The following is a 20,655-nucleotide window of genomic DNA, read 5'->3' as shown; positions in this document are numbered from 1 at the left end:
CTGAGGCGAACCCTGCAGGATCCGCCGCGGCGGTGAGCGAACGGCTCCGGGCGCCATTAGAGAAGAACAAAGACCCCGGGAGACGCGCACACAGCCCGGGCTGCCGGTAAGCTGGCGCGGAAACGCGGCACGCTCGGGGAGCTTGAAAAGCAAGTGCAGACCGGAATCGCGGCTGCCCAGGTCCCCGCGCCTGCGACCTAGGCTTGCAGGGAGACGACCTAGGCTTGCGGGGAGACGCGCGGAGGTCCTCACTGAGGTGAAGGTCCCTCCCTGAGTGAGCAGGAACCAGGCACCCGGGCACGGGAGCGGTGCAAAAGGCGCCATTCCCGCGCCACTGAACTGGGCTACAGCCCGCGTCCTGGAACTGAGGGCTTTGAACTGAGACCCGGGGCACGAAAATTCGGGGCGTGGGTTCTCCACGACGGTGGGGCACAAGGCAGACACAGCACCCCAAAGCTGTTGAGGTGTACCCTACCATTCCCGCTCTGTTCCCTGTCCCACGGGGTGGGGGGGACGAAAAACAGCCCCCCAAGGACAATAAGAGAGATCTCTGGCGCCACCTAGTGACCAGGAAAAAAAAAGTCACTAACACCCCATAGAACAGGAAATTTCTTAAGACTGCTTGAAAAGGGCAGAAGGCTTCTGCAGTGGCCAGCCGGGAAGTTATTCCACGCCAGGCCCCTTCCGACCAGCAGTCTGAGCCCACAGAGGGAGCAGGCACCCACGTCCGGGGCAGACCGGGGGCGCAGAAGAGTGTGCCTGAAACCGGAGGCGCAGGGACTGCATCCCGCTTCGCCATTTGAGAACAGGGACATTTCTTCAGTAAAAACTGCCTAAAACCAGCAGAAAGCTCCCCCAGAAGACAGAGATGGCTCCTGGAAGAGCCAGAGGGGAGCGGAGAAGTTCACCCAAGATGTCAGTCAGTCCGAGCAACACAGTGTCCCAACGCATACGACAAATTAGAAAACAGACAGTAGGGAGTAGAAGAACCACACGCAACCTAACAACTCCTCAGGAAAGAAGCACACCACAAAAAGAAAACCACTCCCCAGATTGCAACGACAGCAACTTGGAAGAACTTCTGAGCCTTCCAGAAAGAGAATTTAAAATTGCCATGATTAAAAAAGTGATAGATCAGAAGAAGGAAATTGAGTCCCTAAAGAGGGAAGTAAGAGAAATGCAGGAGATCAAAGAATTAATGGAGGAACTAAAGAACTCTGGGAAAAGCAATGAAAGCAGAATAGATGAAATGGAAGAACGAATAAGTAATCTTGAAGACACAGAAATAAAAAGAACCAAAACAGAAAAGGAAAGAGAAGTACGAAGGAAAAAGAATGAAGAAAGACTTCGGGAACTATCTGACTCCATGAGGAAAGGAAATATAAGAGTTATAGGAATTCCAGAAGGAGAGGAGAGAGATGTAGGAACAGAGAAAATATTCATGGATATAATTGAAGAGAACTTCCCAAATGAGAAGAAGGAGCTGAAAATTGATATACAAGAAGCAATAAGAACACCAAACTTCCACGACGAAAGGAAAAACACAGCAAGACACATAATAGTAAAGCTCCCAAGAATCCAGGACAAGGAAAAAATAATGAAGCTGACAAGAGGGAAGAAACAGATAACATTCAAAGGAAAACCAATCAGGCTGACATCAGACTTCTCTGAAGAAACACTACGGGCAAGGAGAGAGTGGAGGGACATAGTCAACAGACTCCAAGAAAACAGATGCCAACCAAGAATACTCTATCCCGCAAAGCTCTCTTTCCTCCATGAAGAAAGAATATGGACCTTCCCAGACAAAGAGAAACTCCGGAATTTCATTGCGACTAAACCCCCACTCCAAAAAATATTACAAGGAATCCTAAAGCCAGAACCTCAGAGGGACGAATAACAACGAAAGAAGACCAAAAAAAAAAAAAAGTTATTAAAAGAATAAATAAATAAAATCAAAGGAAAGACAAACATAATGGCAAATACAGATGCTAACATATCAATATTAACTCTAAATGTAAATGGACTAAACTCTTCAATAAAAAGACACAGAGTTGCAGCCTGGATTAAGAAACAAAACCCAACCTTTTGCTGTCTCCAGGAAACACATTTAGCTACAAAAGATAAAAATAGGCTCAAAGTCAAAGGATGGAAAACAATCCTACAAGCAAATGGGCCAAAAAAGAAAGCAGGAACAGCTATACTTATATCAGATAAAACAGACTTCAAACTCAAAAAAATAAAAAGAGACCCCAATGGTCACTACATTATGATTAAGGGGACAATACTTCAAGAAGAAATAACACTCATTAACATATACTCACCAAACGAAAGAGCACCAAAATATATCAGACAACTGTTGTCCTCTCTGAAAACAGACATCAGAGAAAACACATATGTAGTGGGAGACTTCAACACACCACTATCAACAATGGATAGATCAACAAGACAAAAAATAAGTAAAGAAACTAAAGCTCTAAATAAGGACCTAGAGCATTTGGGCTTAACAGACATCTATAGAACACTAAACCCAAAAAAAACGGAGTACACATTTTTCTCAAGCGCACACGGATCATTCTCCAGGATCGATCACATACTGGGGCACAAGACAAACATCAACAGATACACCAAGATTGAAATCATACCAACCATCTTTTCTGACCACGAAGGCATCAAACTAGAAATAAATCATAAAAAGAAGGCAAGGAACTATCCTACCTCATGGAGATTAAAAGCCACACTACTGGAAGACCACTGGACTAACGAGGAGATCAAAGAAGAAATTAAAAAATTCTTTGAATTGAATGACAAGGAGGACACCAATATCCTAAATGTATGGGATGCAGCAAAAGCAGTAATAAGAGGAAAATATATAGCAATAGAAGCTCACATCAAAAAACAAGAAAGAACTCAAAGAAACAACCTAATCTCGAAGCTCAAAGATCTAGAAAAAGAACAACAAAAAAACCCCAGAACCAGTAGAAGAAAAGAAATAATAAAAACCAAAGCAGAAATAAATGAAATTGAAACTAAAAAAACAATCCAAAAGATCAATGAAACCAAGAGCTGGTTCTTTGAAAAAATAAATAAAATAGACAAACCCCTAGCCAGGCTCACAAAGGAAAAAAGGGAGAAAGCACAAATACACAGAATCATAAATGAAAGAGGAGAAATCACAACGGACACAGCAGAAATCAAAAGAATAATCAGTAACTACTATGAACAGTTATATGGAAACAAGTTCAACAATCTAGAGGAGATGGACAAATTCCTACAACTCTACAATCACCCAAAGCTAGATAAAGAAGAAATAGAACACCTAAACAGACCAATTACAAGCAGCGAAATTGAAATGGTAATTAAAAACCTCCCCAAAAACAAAAGCCCAGGACCTGATGGATTTACAAATGAATTCTACCAAACATTCAGAGACGAATTAGTGCCTATCCTTCACAAACTCTTCCAAAAAATTGAGGAGGAAGGGACAATACCAAACACGTTCTATGAAGCCAATATTACACTAATACCAAAACCGAATAAGGACAACACAAAAAAGGAAAACTATAGGCCAATCTCCCTAATGAACACTGATGCAAAAATCCTCAATAAAATTTTAGCTATCAGAATCCAACAATGTATCCATAAGATAATTCACCACGACCAAGTTGGATTCATTCCAGGGGCACAAGGATGGTTTAACATCCGAAAATCAATCAACGTTATCCAACACATCAACAAAAAGAAATATAAAAACCATATGATAATATCAATAGATGCTGAGAAAGCTTTCGACAAAGTGCAACACCCATTCATGATAAAAGCCCTTGAAATTCTTGGGATACAAGGAACATACCTCAACATCATAAAGGCCATCTATGACAAGCCAACAGCCAGTATCATTCTCAATGGTGAAAAGCTGAAAGCAATTCCATTAAGATCTGGAACAAGACAAGGATGTCCACTCTCACCACTGCTTTTCAATATAATACTGGAAGTCCTAGCCAGAGCAATAAGACAAGAGAAAGACATCCAAGGAATCCAAATAGGAAAAGAAGAAGTCAAACTATCACTATTTGCAGATGATATGATAATATACATAGAGAACCCCAAAATCTCCACAGAAAAACTAATTCAACTCATCGGTCAGTTCAGTAAAGTGGCAGGATACAAAATCAATACGCAAAAGTCAGTAGCCTTCCTATACACAAACAATAAATCTGAAGAAGAAGAAATCAAAAAAACCACCCCTTTTATTATCGAAACAAAAAAAATCAAATATTTGGGAATAAATCTAACAAAAGAGGTAAAGGACCTATACAAAGAAAACTATAAAACACTGTTAAAAGAAATAGAAGAAGACACAAAGAAATGGAAAGACATCCCCTGCTCATGGATTGGAAGAATAAACATTATTAAAATGGCCATCCTACCAAAAGCAATATACAGATTCAATGCTATTCCAATCAAAATCTCAATGGCATTCTTCAAAGAAATAGAACAATTATTGATGAAATTCATATGGAATCACCAAAAACCCCGAATAGCCAAAGCTCTACTGAAAAAAAAAGAAGGAAATGGAGGCATCACACTCCCAGACTTCAAACTATACTACAAAGCCATAATCATCAAAACTGCATGGTATTGGAACAAGAACAGACATACAGACCAATGGAATCGAATAGAAAATCCAGAAATAAACCCACAGATTTATGGTCAACTAATCTTTGACAAAGGAGCAAAGACTATGCATTGGAGCAAAGAAAGTTTGTTCAATAAATGGTGCTGGGAAAACTGGGTCGCTACATGCAAAAGAATGAAGCTTGACCACTACCTCACACCATACACAAAAATCAACTCAAAATGGATTAAAGAACTAGACATAAGACCTGAAACCATAAAATACATAGAAGGAAATATAGGCGAAACACTACGGGATTTGCACATCAAAGACATCTTTACAGACACATCACCCAAAGCAGTGATAGTGAAGAGAAAGATAAACAGCTGGGACTACATCAAATTAAAGAGCTTCTGCACAGCAAAAGAGACAATAACAAAAACAAAGAGAAACCCCACCAACTGGGAGAACATTTTTGCACCCAACACTAATGATAAAGGACTGATCACAAAAATCTGCAAAGAGCTGATGAGACTCAGCAACAACAAAGAAAATAATCCAGTCAAAAAATGGGCAGAAGAGCTAAAAAGAAACTTCTCTGAAGAGGAAATGCAAATGGCCAACAGACATATGAAAAAATGTTCAACATCACTTGTAATCAGGGAAATGCAAATCAAAACTACCATGAGATACCATCTCACACCAGTGAGAATGGCACATATTAAAAAAACTAGCAACAACAAATGTTGGCGAGGATGTGGAGAAAAAGGAACTCTTGTGCACTGTTGGTGGGAGTGCAAACTGGTCCAACCACTATGGAGAGCTGTGTGGAGATTTCTGGACCTACTAAACATAGAGCTTCCATATGATCCAGCAATTCCACTCCTAGGTATTTACCCAAAGGACACAGAAACATCAATTCCAAAGAGCACCTGCACTCCTATGTTTATAGCAGCACTGTTTACAATAGCTAAGCTTTGGAAACAACCCAAATGCCCAAAAATAGATGACTGGATCAAGAAGATGTGGTACATATATACCATGGAATATTACTCAGCATTCAAAAAAGATAAACACATGCAATTTGCAGCAACATGGATGGCACTGGAAGGGATCATGCTCAGCGAAATAAGCCAAAAAGAAAAAGAAAAATACCGGATGGTCTCACTCATAGCAGGAATCTAGAAAACTTAAATAAGGGACCAGGAAAAGGAATATAAGAAAGTGAAAATCAAAATCAACAAAAAACTATGAACCAGAGACACTTGTTGGGGGGTGGGGGGTGGGTGGGGAAGGATTGGGGTCAGAATGGGGCGTTTGCAATTGTATGGGGGAATATAAAAATAAAATTTAATATTAAAAATAAATAAATAAATAAATCTTTAAAAAAAAAAAAAAGAGCGAGAATGATTCAAAAATATGCTATAAAGGGATTGTGAAATTTGGCTTAAAAAAAAAAAAAGACTGACAGAGCAACTAACTTAGAGATTATGCACAATTCGGGAAGAATTTGAGGATAGATGTTCTATTGGTATTGGCATTGGTGCCTGGTTTATTGTATTTGCTTTTATTATATATTTTAATTTTTTATGTTTGTGTATGTAAGTGAAATACACAGTGCATTTCTTCCATGGCTCAAGTAACTTATAACTTTATAAAAAAGTATGTGAGGTCCACAAAATTATGTAGTCAATAAAATATGGGGGAGGAAAGCGGAAATATTTTAACCAATAATCAAAAATTACTGTAATAAAGATATTTTTGCTCCTGGAAAAAAAAAAGATCTGATAAAAATAACATGACTATGAAAAAAAAAAAAAAAAAAAAGAAAGAAGGTCCAGGGCAAAAAAAAAAATTGCTTTTCTGTTACTAGTGGAAAAAAGAATAGCTGAATGAGGATTCAGAGCAACATCGAATCCTCAGTGTGTTTCTGCCACAGCCAGGGGACTACACATCAAAGGAGAAGAGGGAAATTTTTTTCTGGCGCTCCTTAGTGGCTCAGGATTCCGATAGCAGCACCAAAGCGCAAGGAACAGGGGCACGGGCCTTACAGGACGAACAGACCAACCACAGTCACACTCTTGGTGTCTGCTGGATGAGCCTACAGTGATCATCACAGGGCTCATCACAATGAGATGATCAGTCAGGGGGAAACTATGAGTCAAAAGGAAAAGGAATATGAGTCTGGTCTCTGGAGAATGACTCCAAAGAATCAAATTTGACTAAACTGTAAAGTGTCCGTGAATCACTAGACAACTCATTTCTCAGGCCTTTCTCTATGAAGCTCAGAGTGCTCTGATCTCTGGCAGGAGGTTTTCGGATGCTAAGACTTCTGTGTCTCGCCTTCTAGAGACAGTGTTCCTCTTTGGCAAACTGCACAGCTTCCCAGGAGACTTCACAGAGCAGTGAGGAAGGGAAGGATACCTGTCCAGTCAGCCCACTGCCTCCAGAGAACCCTGGAGTTCACACAAGTTCAAAAAGACACTGAATGAGCACCTACTGTGAGCTGGACCCAGTGCTGGGCAACAGGCACAGTGGTGACCAAGCCAATGCCCACACAGGGACTGATAAGCTTAGGAGGATGAACTTTAACCATATCATCAGATAAATCATTAATGTTGTTAAATGGCAAAAGGAGTGTGTATAACAGAGGAAAGCAACTTGGCCTGGTTGCTAGGGAAGGCTTGGCAACCACACTGAATCCAGAAGGAGACACCTAGGTAAGTGGTGGAGAGGAGGAAGCTCAAGGCAGCAGAGAAGAATCTCTGTGCAGTCTAGAGAGACTGATCCTGCAGAAACAGAGCAATGAGCTCAGGCCTGCAGAGTTGAAATAATCAGAAAACACACTGAGGACTTAAAGTGGCATCTGATGAAGTTAAAGGGGCAGGCAGCACCCAACCACTGCAGGGCCTGGTGAGTCCATTAAGGACCTTAGAATTTACCCTAACAGGACTGAAGCATACTAAAGTGGGGGGTGAGGTAATCTGGCTGACATTCTAAAATTAAAAATAAAATAAAAACAAAACATTGGCTACAGTGTGAGTGGCAAGTCAAAGGATGTGAGCAGACCAGTTAGGCAGCTCCTGGAGCTATAGAGGGAGGGTAATGTTGGCTTGACGTGGTTGGTGGCATAAGAGGAGGAGAGCAGACAGACCCGACAGGTCAAAGAAAGATCTAGAGTCTAAAAAATGACAACTGTGGTCACCAAACCTCCAGTGGCTCACAATGTCCCCTTCTGCTTTAAAAAATTCACCTAATTTGATCTCATTTTCCATTCCTCTCCTTCACAATAAAGTCTGCTTATTGTCCTTTAAAATCTATGTTCATTCCTGACATTTTTTAATCATGCTTTCTCCTACAATTAGAATGCCAAGGTCCATCCCTACCCAAATCTTATTCATCTTTCAAGGTTCAATGAAAATTCCAATGTCATCATCAAATCTTCCCCAATTTCTGTGGACTACAAGAACTCGTCCTTATCACTATATCAAACAGCTTAGCACATGATCATATACTTTCCAGCTTCATCTACAGTGAACATGTTTCCCCAAATGAACCGTTAGGTGGGTAAGCTCAAGGGCAGGGACAGGCCTCTTGCTTTTCTGGTACCCACCCACCAGCCAGCGCCCCACCCAGGCCCAGCCACAGAAATGCCCATAAACTAAGGGGCTGAGAGGCTGATTGAATGAAGAGGCCAAGGAATATGCCTGACCTGGCAAGTCTCCAGAGTACACAGATGACAGAAGCCAGGGAAGGCTGATGTCACTGCTGTCACCAAGGATGCTTTGGTTTTGTGCAAAATATCAGGATAAGGGACCAAGGAACTATCTTTAGTCTTGTCTCTAGTCCATTTTTGAAAAAGACTCAGCCTCGGGCATTATGGCTTGGCTACTGGGAGCTAGGAAGGGACACAGACTGGCTTACCACACTGGCAGGTAGCAATTGGAGAAAAGATGATCCAATTTGAATAACCTCATGTCAACGGAGGCTCGGCAAAGACGTGGCAACCAGTGGGTAAAACAACACCTATTTTTAGTCTATTTTCAGTGGTTCTTGGTCACTGCAGCTTTTGAAACACAAGACCAGTCAATTCCTAAATAGATACTTCTACTAAAAACCATTAATTTTTATCTCTTGTACCAGCGACAACAGGATTTGAAAAGGAATGACTGAAGATTTCCTCTCTCTAGACAAAGGGACAGAAAAAACCCCAAACTAGATCACAGAACTGATGATAATTGCACAGAAAGTAAAATCTGTAACAAGAAGGATCGAGTTCTTCTCTGTTTCTGTGAGGAAGCACAGTCATTGATTCCATTACACCATAGCTATATAATTTTTATACAGAACTTTTGACTGAATCTAGATCTTGGTTAAACTGAAAATGTGTAGAGTCGATACAGCTTTACTCACTCCAAGTTCTAACTACATTGGCAAACCTAACCCAAAGAGGTATGGATTTGGCCTTTACCCATGGCAAACATTAATCTAAGACTAAATGTTTACAAAAGTTCTTAGGGCTTTACCTAATCCTGCACCTATTAGTAAACACTTAATAAATGGTATCTTCTCCATTATTAGGGATATGTTCAGAATAGTTAGACTTGTATTTGGTGATATCCCTAGCTGACATAATCTAATGCTTTAAAATTGTTTATATACAGTATACTTTGATATATTGCTTCATTTCAAAACTTGTAAAATAAGAATAGGACTCTGATATCCAAAGGCTGAGAAAGAGCTACCAGAAAAAGAGCCTTTCAGGAGTAGCCTGATCCGAGACAGGCACCCTTGATTCCCAGTCCAGCCTCCTGATGAAAGAGAAGGCTCTGGAATTATTAGGGATATAGGTGTGGGGTGCACAGTGAGATCTTGGGAGAGTCACTCAAGGGCCCAGTTATTTTCCTTACTCGTAAATGAAAGGACTAAAGTCTGAGATTCACTTATGTTTTATTGGTTTTTCTTTTTTTGTTGTTGTTTTTTGCTGTAGAGTTATCCTGTGGCTCAACACAGGATAGAAATGAGGGTTGCAGAATGAATAAGCTGTCGTGGGTTCCTTTTGCCTTTACTCATATGAGTGAAGAAAAAGGATACAATAAACAGTATTCTTCATCTGTAGGCTGATCTTTATTTCTACTAAACTAACCCATTTATTCTCTTTTCTTGTGGTTAGCACAAAAATAAAAGCTTGTTTATTATTTTCAAACTGGTACTCTTAGGAACATAATAGATAAAAGTAAGTAGAATAAAGTGATACAGAGTGAATAAAAGCCAAGAAACACGATTATTTTTTAAAGAGAACTTGTTTTCTGAAAGTTCAGGAAAAAAGACCAAAAATGTTAATCAGTAAGTCAATGTTGCCGACCATTTGACTTGGTTTTTTTAGCTCATATTTTTTAAAAAGACTATTCATAGAGATGTATTACCTAGTACAATCCTCAACACAGGATCCTTGGTTATAAAATCACTTTATGAAATAAACGTTTATATCACACTTGTTCTGTCACTCCATTCATTTAAATTCTTAAATTTTGTTTTTCAAGATGATTGTGGGAAGCCTACATGCCCTCCAACTGTATTTACTCAATAACTGACTTCAAAAAATGTCTTTAAAAAGGCAAAAATGGTTTTGCCATTACCTAACCATTAGTGATGATGGAGAATTTCTCCAAGAGATCCAGATTTATTCTGTTTTGTCAAGATGAAGCTGCTTCTGATCACTAAAGTAATCTTTAATCTTTGGGAGTGAAACAATGCTGTGATTTGCCTTGGCTTGGAGACTTACTACTGGTTAATAGAGAAATCAGCTTACGTTGACATATCTATACGTAAATTATTTAAGATTTATTTATTTATGCATGTAAGAGCTGGGGTACAGGCCAGAGATGCGGGGTGAAAGGATCCACCAGAGACACAGTGGGGAACAGAACAGGCAGACTGACTGAAATACACTGCTGAGGGGAGCAGCAGGCGAAACAGGAGAGGACTGCTGCACCATGTGGGTAGCTCCCTGGCCGGCCGGGGATTGAACTTGTGCTGCAGAGGCTGCGGATTGCTTCATAGTGCAGTGCTTAACCCCTTGCACCACCAGGGAGGCCTATACATAAATTATTTCACCCATTCTCAGCCAAAGGATTCAAGGAGTTGTATCTTCCTGAGTGGCACTAGATCTTTCGACCTGTTAACTCTAATTAAGCTCAGTACTTAAGGCTCAGACAACATTAGCGTTGTTTAGCCATTGAAGGGTTTTTATTAGATCTTAAAATCGTATTTATCTACTTAAATGGATGGAAACATTTGCATATTGGATTCTTTTTCCATAGCAGGTGTGTTTGTTCTCACTAAACAAATACACTTGGCAAATAAATCATTTACTTCAAAACAATTTCAAGTTTTTGTTACACTTAGTTTCATTGCTGTTAATTACTATCACTTATATTCTGAACTAGTAAAAGAAATAATATTGCATAGAAATAGTAGAAACCTAATTTATGTATCAAATAGTTACTGAAAGTTTATGGGGAACATAAAATGAACATGACAGAGTCCTCAGCTTGAAAAAGAGAATCCAGTAGGGTAGTGAAGTTCATACATGAAAATCATAAATGACAATATAAGGTTTAAAGAAGTGTTTAATAAGATAATGAAAGACTTAGAAAAATAGTATATGGCTATCAAATGAGTCATTTTGTTTAGAATGTGAAGAGGCTTAGAAAAAGGGAAAGCTGGATAGGCCTTAGGACCAGGTCAAGGTCACTGGCCAAGGACACCCACAGATGTAGTCAATATATGCAGAGTCCACTGGAAAAGAGGTCCTATGGTTCAGGTTAGAAGGCTTGGGAATCAGATCTCACTGATGTCACTGTGGCTTAAAAGAACCCTGTCACTTGGTAGAAGATGAAATTTACAAATTAGCTCCATCCTGCTTGTTCCCCTACCTCAGAGTCCTCTTTCTCTATAGGAGAACAGGAATGGAACGTGAGCCACAGGTCTTTACTTCCATGTCTAATGACCATAAAAACCATCTCACATAGCTGACACTTTCTTCTTGAATAATCTCAGCTGAAAACTTGAAATTGACAGAGAAATTACTTGAAGAAACCACTTGGTCTTTCTGTTAATATGTGCATGTGAGACCAACAGGCATCTCTTAACTGCTGAAGGCAACAGGAGCAGTAAACTTGCCATTTCCTGTAGCACCTGCGAGAAGCGAGCATGCTTTTCCGCAATTATCTCCCCCTTCACTCCCAAGGACATTTTTTTGAAACATGTGTCGATATGTCCTCCTCTCCCACATCCCTGGGATGCCCTCCAAGCAGTTGGTCCTTGGCAAAAAAACCAGGCTGCCAAGCACTGAGGCCAGTCCTCCCCAGCCTTCCCTTCCACTTGTGCTACTTTTCTGTCTACTCTGATGAACAGACTCTCAAACCAAGAGAATATTTAATGCTTCAGAGGTGTTGGATGGTTGAGAGGGGCACTTTCAACCATCCAGAACCTTCTTTTGCTTGTCCTAAGTGACCTGACTGCTCAGAAACTTCCAAACAAGGGAATCCAGGCACTGAGGCTACCTCCTAAACTAAAAAATTGCAGGATTCTAGGCTGCAGAGGGTGATGTACGCTAGCAACATATTTCAAGTATTTGTACCTGGCCTCAAGAGTCTTTTGTTTAGGCCGAGGCAACATCTCCTGTCTGAAGCAGAGAGTCAAGTCATACGTCCCCAGGCTGATCGAGCTCATAGGACTGAGCCCTTAGTTCCTCACTTCCCCGTGAAGGTCCCTCCCAAGCCACACATGACTAATAACAACTGTCCCATGTAACAAAGGTGTGTGTTTTAGAAAAGGGGAGTAAAGAGGGTTCAAGAAACGAAACACCTGTGGCTACCACCTCAACATACACTCATTCCTCTGTGGTGGGTCTGCTAGGACAAGCTGTCGTGTCAGAGCACCCCATAAGGAGAAAAGTCTTAAACTAGAGCAAGGGGGATCAACACTCATTGTGACAAACATTTAAGAAAAACCTTGGCCCCATGAATGAGATTCCAAGGTAAAATCACTCGTGGTGGCTATAAGCAGCATGAAATGAGTTCCTGAACTCACCTGAGTTGAGTGGAACACAAGTGACACAGTTGTCCCAGGTAACACAGCTGAACTCCCAGTACAACATGTGTCTCCAACAAGAAACAGAGGTTAGTACTACAATTCCCAGATACAGAATCCTGAAAACTGTGTCCAAAGACAAGCTGGCTTCGCTGAAGGATACTGCTGGAGAAATCCAACAGAAGCGCCCCATAAAGGAAAGGTGTGGCGAAAGAGGAAAGGAAGAGACAGGAAGCTACCCCCTGTTCCTTAGGAACTGAAGCAAAAGCTGATGAGACAGAACTGGAGACCTGGAAATCTCACACCTGCAGAGGTGAAAACTGTTAGTTAAGTCACCAGCTGATTCGTCCCATTCTCTTAAAATCAAAATGTTACTCTTTCCACCAATCAATGGTCAATAAAACACCACATTCACTGTATCCTCCTGGCAAGAAAGTACTTACAGTGTGAAAACAGATAGCTATCCACAGTTCGCTTTCTGAGATCTCCCTGTGAAAGGGAGAATCTGCTGAGGTCTCAGAGGGGGCTGTGTGTCATTCAACTGTCTGCCCTACGCTGTGAGCCAGTGTAACTGGAAGGGCTTTAGGAAGGTTTGCAAGCAAGCCAAGAAAGGATGAACACCCTGGTTTGGAATTTGATGAGCGGGAACTCCCACGCCACCCTCCTTCAGGGCAGATATAAAATGTACTTTATTAAATCATCTGGTTGCTTAGCACTTACAAGTTTAGACTCTTTATTCATTGAAAAAAAAAAAAGAAACAAACCAAAATACACAACTGAATCCGTTTTAAAATAGTTATCCTCGTTATGAGAGGAAAGGATCTGAGAATACGCTCTGCCGGTCTCACTGTTCATAAGATGCAAGCATGGCGGGCTTATGGCTGGAGTCTACTTTAATGATGAATGCTAACATTGACTGTTTAATACTGGCCTGGTTTTTATCGGGGTGGAGGGGTGGCATTGGGGGTACTAATAGCAGGAGCTGAGCTGTACATATTTGGGGCTCTTTGATCACCAGGGAATGGAAAAATACCCAAAAGAAGCCACTGGCTTTGCTCTATCTACATGGCCACATCAACCCATGTGGCCCTTTGGGATAATTAATAGCTAGTTAAGAGGCATTTGGACTAAGTCAAAATTACACTGAGCGATGTGGAAGAATGACCGCATCAGGATATGGGGAAGAGTGATGTCATTGAAAGTTGTAAAGAAATCATGTCAGGCCTTAAGTTCACTGTTGTGATGACCTGTTGCACTTTGAGTCCATAGGTAAAAACTGCTTACACACAGGCTACACGCCTTTTCCAGTGCTCAGTCCCCTCCCAGGCTTACCTGCAAGCAGGTGAACGGAGGAGAAGCTCTTCTCCAGTTTACCCAGAAGTACAGTGAGAAAACAGTCTGAAGACAGAGAGGCCACATCTTGGGAGCTCTGGTCATAAACGACAACCTTCTGACTGCAGTCAATGTCCACCTGAAGGGCAAATGGGAGGCTGTGAAGTGGGAAGGCACCAAGAGCATCCCTTAAATACTGGGGCTGAAAAAGTCTTTGGTTAAAAATCTGATTAAGAATGAAGGACAATCACCTTACTAGACAAACTAAACATGCCCCAAAGATTTAAATGAACTTAAAAAAACACTTTTCTGAGGCAGAATTGGTACCATTTCTTGGAAGATTTGCTCAAAAGCCTTGGTTTTAAATCTTTAACACTATAAAGGGCCACGCTCACAAAACAAAATAACATGCAAAATAAACACCACGTTCCTTGAGTGTAAAAAATGGTTTCTATATAACAACAAAGAAGTCAGTCATTTAGTAAAATTAAAACATCAACTCATTTTTATTCCCAAAGAAAAGAAATAGCCTTACTACCACAAAGATCCTATTTTGGTCTGCCAGGAATAATTTTCCTTGCAGACAATTTCCTTAAGTTTTGACCAATGTTACCTTCCCACAAATAAAAAAGAAAGCCTTTCTAAATTACTTTCTTTCCCAGGCTCTTAAAAAAGAAAGATTTCTTTTCAGGAAATGTGTGCAGGATCCAAAATAATATATTAATGTACTAATTGTTAATAATCTGTTATGTCAACACATGATTGGTAATCCTTAACAGTATAACGTATTAGTTATTATAACTATTTGTTAAGGTGTAAATTAATAATTTCAGCAAGCCATTAAGAGGACAACATTATCACTCGACCAAATTAAAATAAGTTAACCTTTCCCTAACAGTTAGAGATATCTTTAAATGTGACCACATGGTTAGTAAATTATTTTTAGGTATTCTAAAGTATCAAAATTAAAAAAGCAGCCAAAATTTCCTTGAATTCTATCTCCCCATAAAAATAAGGCTTCAACCAAAATGATTCCCCAGACAATGTGCCCATTTACTTTAAAAAGGAAAAAGAAAGCCTTTACCTTGTGTTTGGCTGAATGCTGGATGAGTTCTGTAATTAGCACTTTGTCCTGTTGCAGCCTTCGCTTCATCAGCTTCGAGCAGTTGATATTAATGGCTTCCAGAATGTGTGATGTATTGTATTCCACAAATGGCCGGCTATCAATCAGCAGCACTTTTTCTGTTCCACTTTCCAGCAGAGCCACCAACCTCTCAGTAACAATTTGAGTTCCAATCATCTCATGGGCCATGACAACAGTAAGTCCTCTTTCCCTCCTCCTCTAATTTGCCACGATGATGTAACGGGGGGTGAGCTCAAAGGCTCAGCCGCTCCATTGTACTAAAAACGGATGAGGTCAGGCTGGTGGTGACTGGCAAAAGGAGAGTTAAACCCATTTCAGCAAGAGCCCTCCAAGTGAATGTCTCTTTCTCTTTCCCGTGGGTGTGCTCTTGCAAAGGACTCCTTCCACAAAGCAGCCCCTCACATTTGATTCATAAAGAGATGACTGGAATAACCATCCCGCAACAAAAGATGCTCTGGGGCAGCCAGGGCATTACATCACTCCACCTTTGCTCCCTCGCGCCAACAGTTTCACACTGGACTGAAAAGCCTACACGGAGAGAGAGGAAAGAAAACATGGGGTCAAAAAAGAAAAAGCCTCAGATTAGGGAGAGTATTATGATTCAGCATATTTACTCCATTAACCTAATTCCACCCTGAATGCACGGTTTCATTTGGACAAACAAATAAAAGGGATAAACAGGTATGGCTAAATGATTCATTAGTTTCATCTCGAAATATGAAAACTCAAAAAAGACAACAAAAACAAAAAAGACACATAAATGAGGTATAATAACCTGGAGCCCACCATTAAGTAAATTGTGGTATGAAATTAAGAGAGCTATGTATAAAAAGCTGCTTGAATGACTATTATTCCAATTGGGTTTCCTCCATTCTACTTGCTTATTTCTGGAAAATAACACAGTGAACAACAGTCTAGGACCAGGTTAGTAATGCCATATCTTGAGGACAAAAAATTGTTTCTGATGGAGTATCACTGTGATAGTGGGAGTGTGTGCTTGAGAGTGTGTGTGTGTTTATGTGTGTGAGCGGATACACCCACACCCACACCCACCCAGCAAGCCCTTTAAATTGCCCTCATGAAGGAGAAAACAGGCAGGAAAACAGGAAATTCTAAATATCAACTGCCAGTTAAGGAAGAAGGACAAATATAGTTGATACACTTGTCTCACCAACTGTAAAGGTGTATGACCCAGTTGGGAATATGACCCAGTCCCAACCAACATGGTCTCACAGCTCTGCCTACCGCACCCCCCACCCCCCTTAGTTGCTTCACCTTCACAGGCTTACCCATCACTTGCCTTGTGCCCTTCTTAAGTGAATCACCGAGTCCCAGCCTTTGAAAACCTCACACCTTAACTGAGGCCTCTAGGACCACAACCTACACACACAGAGCCCTTAATACTGGAGCCAGTCCTTCTCTGTTCTTGCCAAACTCCTAAAGTCAACTTGTTTGGTAATGAATACAAGTTGGAGTTTTGTGCCCATTGCTTGGACCTCACCTTGACCTTCAACATTCTCAGATTCCTTTCTGCCCCGGTCCATTTGTGCTAACATGAAATCTATAACATAAAACTAGATATTTACTATTGGCATTCAACTTCTAGAGGTAATCATTTGAAAACAGAGGCTTTATTATTTCTTACCTCCATATTGTTTTGCACATAAGATACTCAACTTGAACTGCTGTCAGTAAAATCCTCCTTGTTCCATAAAAGATTTAAGATACTGAAAACATGTTGGGAGTGATATCAGATCACGACAGTAAAACCCTCTAGTATCACTGGATCTTAACTTCCCAATTTTATACAGACATATGTATACATACGTGTGTGTGTTTGTGTGTGTGTGTGTGCATAAAATTGGAAACTGAAAGGAAGAAAGATGTAAAGAGAAATGGCCTTGACATTGATTTGTTAATCAACTCTGGACGAATCAGCTAATCTCTCTGAATCAGTTTCCTCTTCTAGAAAATGTAGATAAAATATTGGCCCTGTGTTCTCAACAAAGTTTATTCTTTTTTTTTTTTAGATTTATTTATTTATTTATACAAGCACTGGGTACAGTCAGAAGTGCAGGAGGGTGAGAGAATTCACCAGAGCCAGAGTGGAGAGCAGAACAGGCAGAAGGACCGAAGTACACTGCTGAGGGGAGCAGCGGGCGGCAGGAGAGGTCTGTGCACCATGTGGGACCCTCCCCCAGGTGGCCGGGGATCGAACCGGAGCTGCAGAGGCTGCGGGCAGCTTTGCAACCCAGCGCTCAACCGCTGCGCCACCGGGGGAGGCCCAACAAAGTTTATTCTGAGGGTGAAATTAATTATCTAAAGTGAGTAAGCAAAAAAGCAACTATATAGCACAAAGAATAAGGAGGAAAATGACCTGAAAATGCCAATGTTGGATGGAGCTGGTTGCCCCTGGAATCTAAGACATCACTCATCAGAAGACAAGATGGAAGCAACTCCTTCCTCCCAGAGTTCAGCTTCCACCAAGCCATGCCCTTTCTCACAGAGTCACACACACCTGGAGGGAGAAGGCACCTGAGAAATCATCTCATCCGCCCCCACATTTTACAAACCAGATGCATTTCATACATTATTTTTCTACTTCATCTTCCAAGAAACTGAAAGCCTGTAAATGTGTCTATTTTCTGGACAGCTTTATAGCCAAGGAGGTACAAAAGTCATTTCAGTTTCAACAGAAGAAACTAGGGACTTTGTCCGACTCAAATCAACACACGTGGCTTTGCAAAGCACCTCCCATGATGTAGCATTGAATCAAGATCTAACATCTCAGTGACACAGTTCACTGCAATAGAAGTCTTGCGCTCAGATTATCTGAGTCCCAAACCAGGGCTCCTACTATGCATTACCCTGTGTCTCTTAGTTCCTATTCTCAGAATGAAAGTGGACTGAGAGAGAATGACGTGACTTGTCGGGGAGGCTGCCCGGCTGGCACAGAAAGTGGAAACCCGAGACCAAGAGCAAGGTGACTCCAACAATGGTGCTGAGTCTGTCTGCTGGCTCCTCTCAGTGATAAAATCCGGATGAGACAAAGCAGTTATCTGGGTTAGCAGATCAAGGGACAAAAAGAGGGAGAAGACAGCAAACATGCAAACACTGAATTGGAAAGTTCTCCTCTTTGCTTCCCTTCAACCAAATCTCCTAAGCCCAAATCAATGAAGCCTCAGATGGGCAACAGTCAACAGGTCTACCACACAGAAAGTGGTCATTCTTACCCAGAGGGCTGGAGTAATTCCAGATATAAAAAGACTTTCCTTGGCCAAAAAAAAGTTCTGGTCAAAGTGACCCTAAGATGAGGAGGTAACTGAAGTAAAGGTGGGAAGGTGAAACGAGGATAGAGTTACACCCTTTCACAGGGTGCTGGGGCCAGCTGGAGCCCTCCTCATCCACTCTATGCCCAAGGTGTGATTTTCTGTAGCCTAAACAGATTATGTCAGAGACAGAACCCTGCCCAGGGCCTGGAGGGTGGGGAGACAATTGTCCTAAACCTCCTCCACTTCCAGAGAATTCTGGGTAAGTTCTCATCCTGAGGAACAATCCTGATTTAGAAATTTCTCTGCATTCCCTGAAGAATGTCAACACCCTGAGAATAGGGGCTGGTGTGTGACAGGTTTGTTTCCTAAATCTCCTCCATCAGCTAGGATTTAAAAGATGACAAGAGACGATAATTTTATTGGCAAAACCACCAAGCTAAAAACTCCAAAATTTCTACAAGAAGTCAAAGGAATAAAAATTCTTAGATTGAACCTCAGATATCTAAGGGCAGGTGACAAAACTCAGGGCAAGGCAACTTTGATCTGTACCTATTTACTTAGCCAATGTTTAATTTCTTTCTATTTTTAATAGGTAATATAGTCACATGGTCCCTAAAATAAAAAGTATAAAAATGGCACATACTATGAATATGTACTTTATTGTCAGTCATATTTATAAAGCTGTTAAAAATTGCCATGATAAGTGCAGCAAATGCATTTAAATGAAAACAATGAATACATTAGACGTCCTACTCCAACCCTTGTCCTCCATCTGTCAGGTCCTCCTGTGACCTGGAAACACTGAAAAGTTTCTTCTGAGTTCCTCTCAAGATTTTTGTTAGATAGACACAAACGTGTTATTTTCCTTCCTTATTCAAATGGTTACATTGTATGTACAGTTAGGCATCTTATACTTTTTACTTTTACTTACAATACTCCAATTTGATTATTTCCAAATTTAATTAAAATCTGATGCAATCTGTAGTCATGGGTCATTCACACAAGCACTTTTGGAAATCCAAACAAAACATGTAGAAATCCTTAACTTTCAAAGACAACTCCCCTTGCCCCACAGCATGCCAGCTACGCAATCAGTTGTTTATCTGAGGACCCAAAAGCTTAAGAGCAATACATAATAGTGTGCTCAAAAGGTCAGCCAGACTGTTCTATGGCATCGGAATAAGAGTATCTTCTACAGTGACTCTGACTTAAGAGAAATGTAAAATTTTACCCATTCCAGAAGCATGAAATTTTCTTTTGAGGGACAATTCAAAAGTCAGTAAACCAATATTTACCATACTGACAGCCAGTAACTTTTGTGGGGTCACCAAAATATTTGCAAAGTACCCCCCTTTCAGAAATAAAGGTTTAAAAGACTTTAAAGGGACAGAGATAGGTTGAGGCAACATTTTAGTGTAACAAATGACCATTCAGACCAGGGAACAAAAAGGGGCAAATCTTTTAAAGAAAGGCTAACTCAGGTATATTTTCCATTTTGACTAATGATTAGGGTTTTATATTTTACAATACTAATTAATGTTTATAATTAATTTACATAAAACACATAAGTATAAAATTAACATATAATGTTAATATTAATACTAATGTAAACTTCCCCCCTTTAATATACAATTTTAAAAGTTTTTCTATGTAATTTATCTTATGCTCTAGATTCCATTCATTTATCTATGGAATCCATGACTTTTTAAAGGGAAACTGTGGAATTTTATTTACTGAAATTCACTTGACATCTAATTTTGTCAAACTAATACATTGATGGAGGCAAGTCTACTACTGAATTCATTATGTCGAGAACTACGTCTTAACATAATTTTAATAAGATGAACAGGCAGAGTGTGTTTCAATTAAGAGAACAACATAACATCCAACTGTATAAAAACTAATGATTGCCATTAGAGGAATTAGTTTAAAAAAGTGCTGTGGGGCCTCCCCGGTGGCGCAGCGGTTGAGCGCTGGGTTGCGAAGCTACCTGCAGCTTCTGCAGCGCCGGTTCAATCCCCGGCTGCTCCCCTGCCTCCGGAGGAGGGTCCCACATGGCGCGCAGACCTCTCCTGCCGCCCACTGCTCCCCTCAGCAGTGTACTTCGGTCCTTCTGCCTGCTCTGCTCCCCACTCTGGCTCTGGTGAATTCTCTCACCCTCCCGCGCTTCTGACTGTACCCAGTGCTTGTATAAA

At 40.8% G+C, this 20,655-nt stretch overlaps 1 protein-coding gene across 1 annotated transcript in view; it reads right to left on the bottom strand.

The window, feature by feature from the left end:
• DUSP16 (dual specificity phosphatase 16) overlaps positions 1–20,655 on the bottom strand; it is a 112,811-nt gene that overhangs the window by 26,654 nt on the left and 65,502 nt on the right. The window contains exons 5-6 of the mRNA XM_054696438.1: positions 15,129–15,716; positions 14,045–14,183 (exon numbers count right to left, since the gene is read on the bottom strand). Of these exons, the coding sequence (XP_054552413.1) occupies positions 14,045–14,183; positions 15,129–15,356 (367 nt within the window). The 5' untranslated portion in view covers positions 15,357–15,716. The remainder of the gene's footprint in view (positions 1–14,044; positions 14,184–15,128; positions 15,717–20,655) is intronic.

This window comes from Talpa occidentalis, unplaced genomic scaffold, assembly GCF_014898055.3.
Source record: "Talpa occidentalis isolate TD23 unplaced genomic scaffold, MPIMG_talOcc4v2.1 talOcc4.16, whole genome shotgun sequence".
Classification (NCBI taxonomy): domain Eukaryota; kingdom Metazoa; phylum Chordata; class Mammalia; order Eulipotyphla; family Talpidae; genus Talpa; species Talpa occidentalis.
This window is presented reverse-complemented; position numbering and strand designations above follow the sequence as displayed.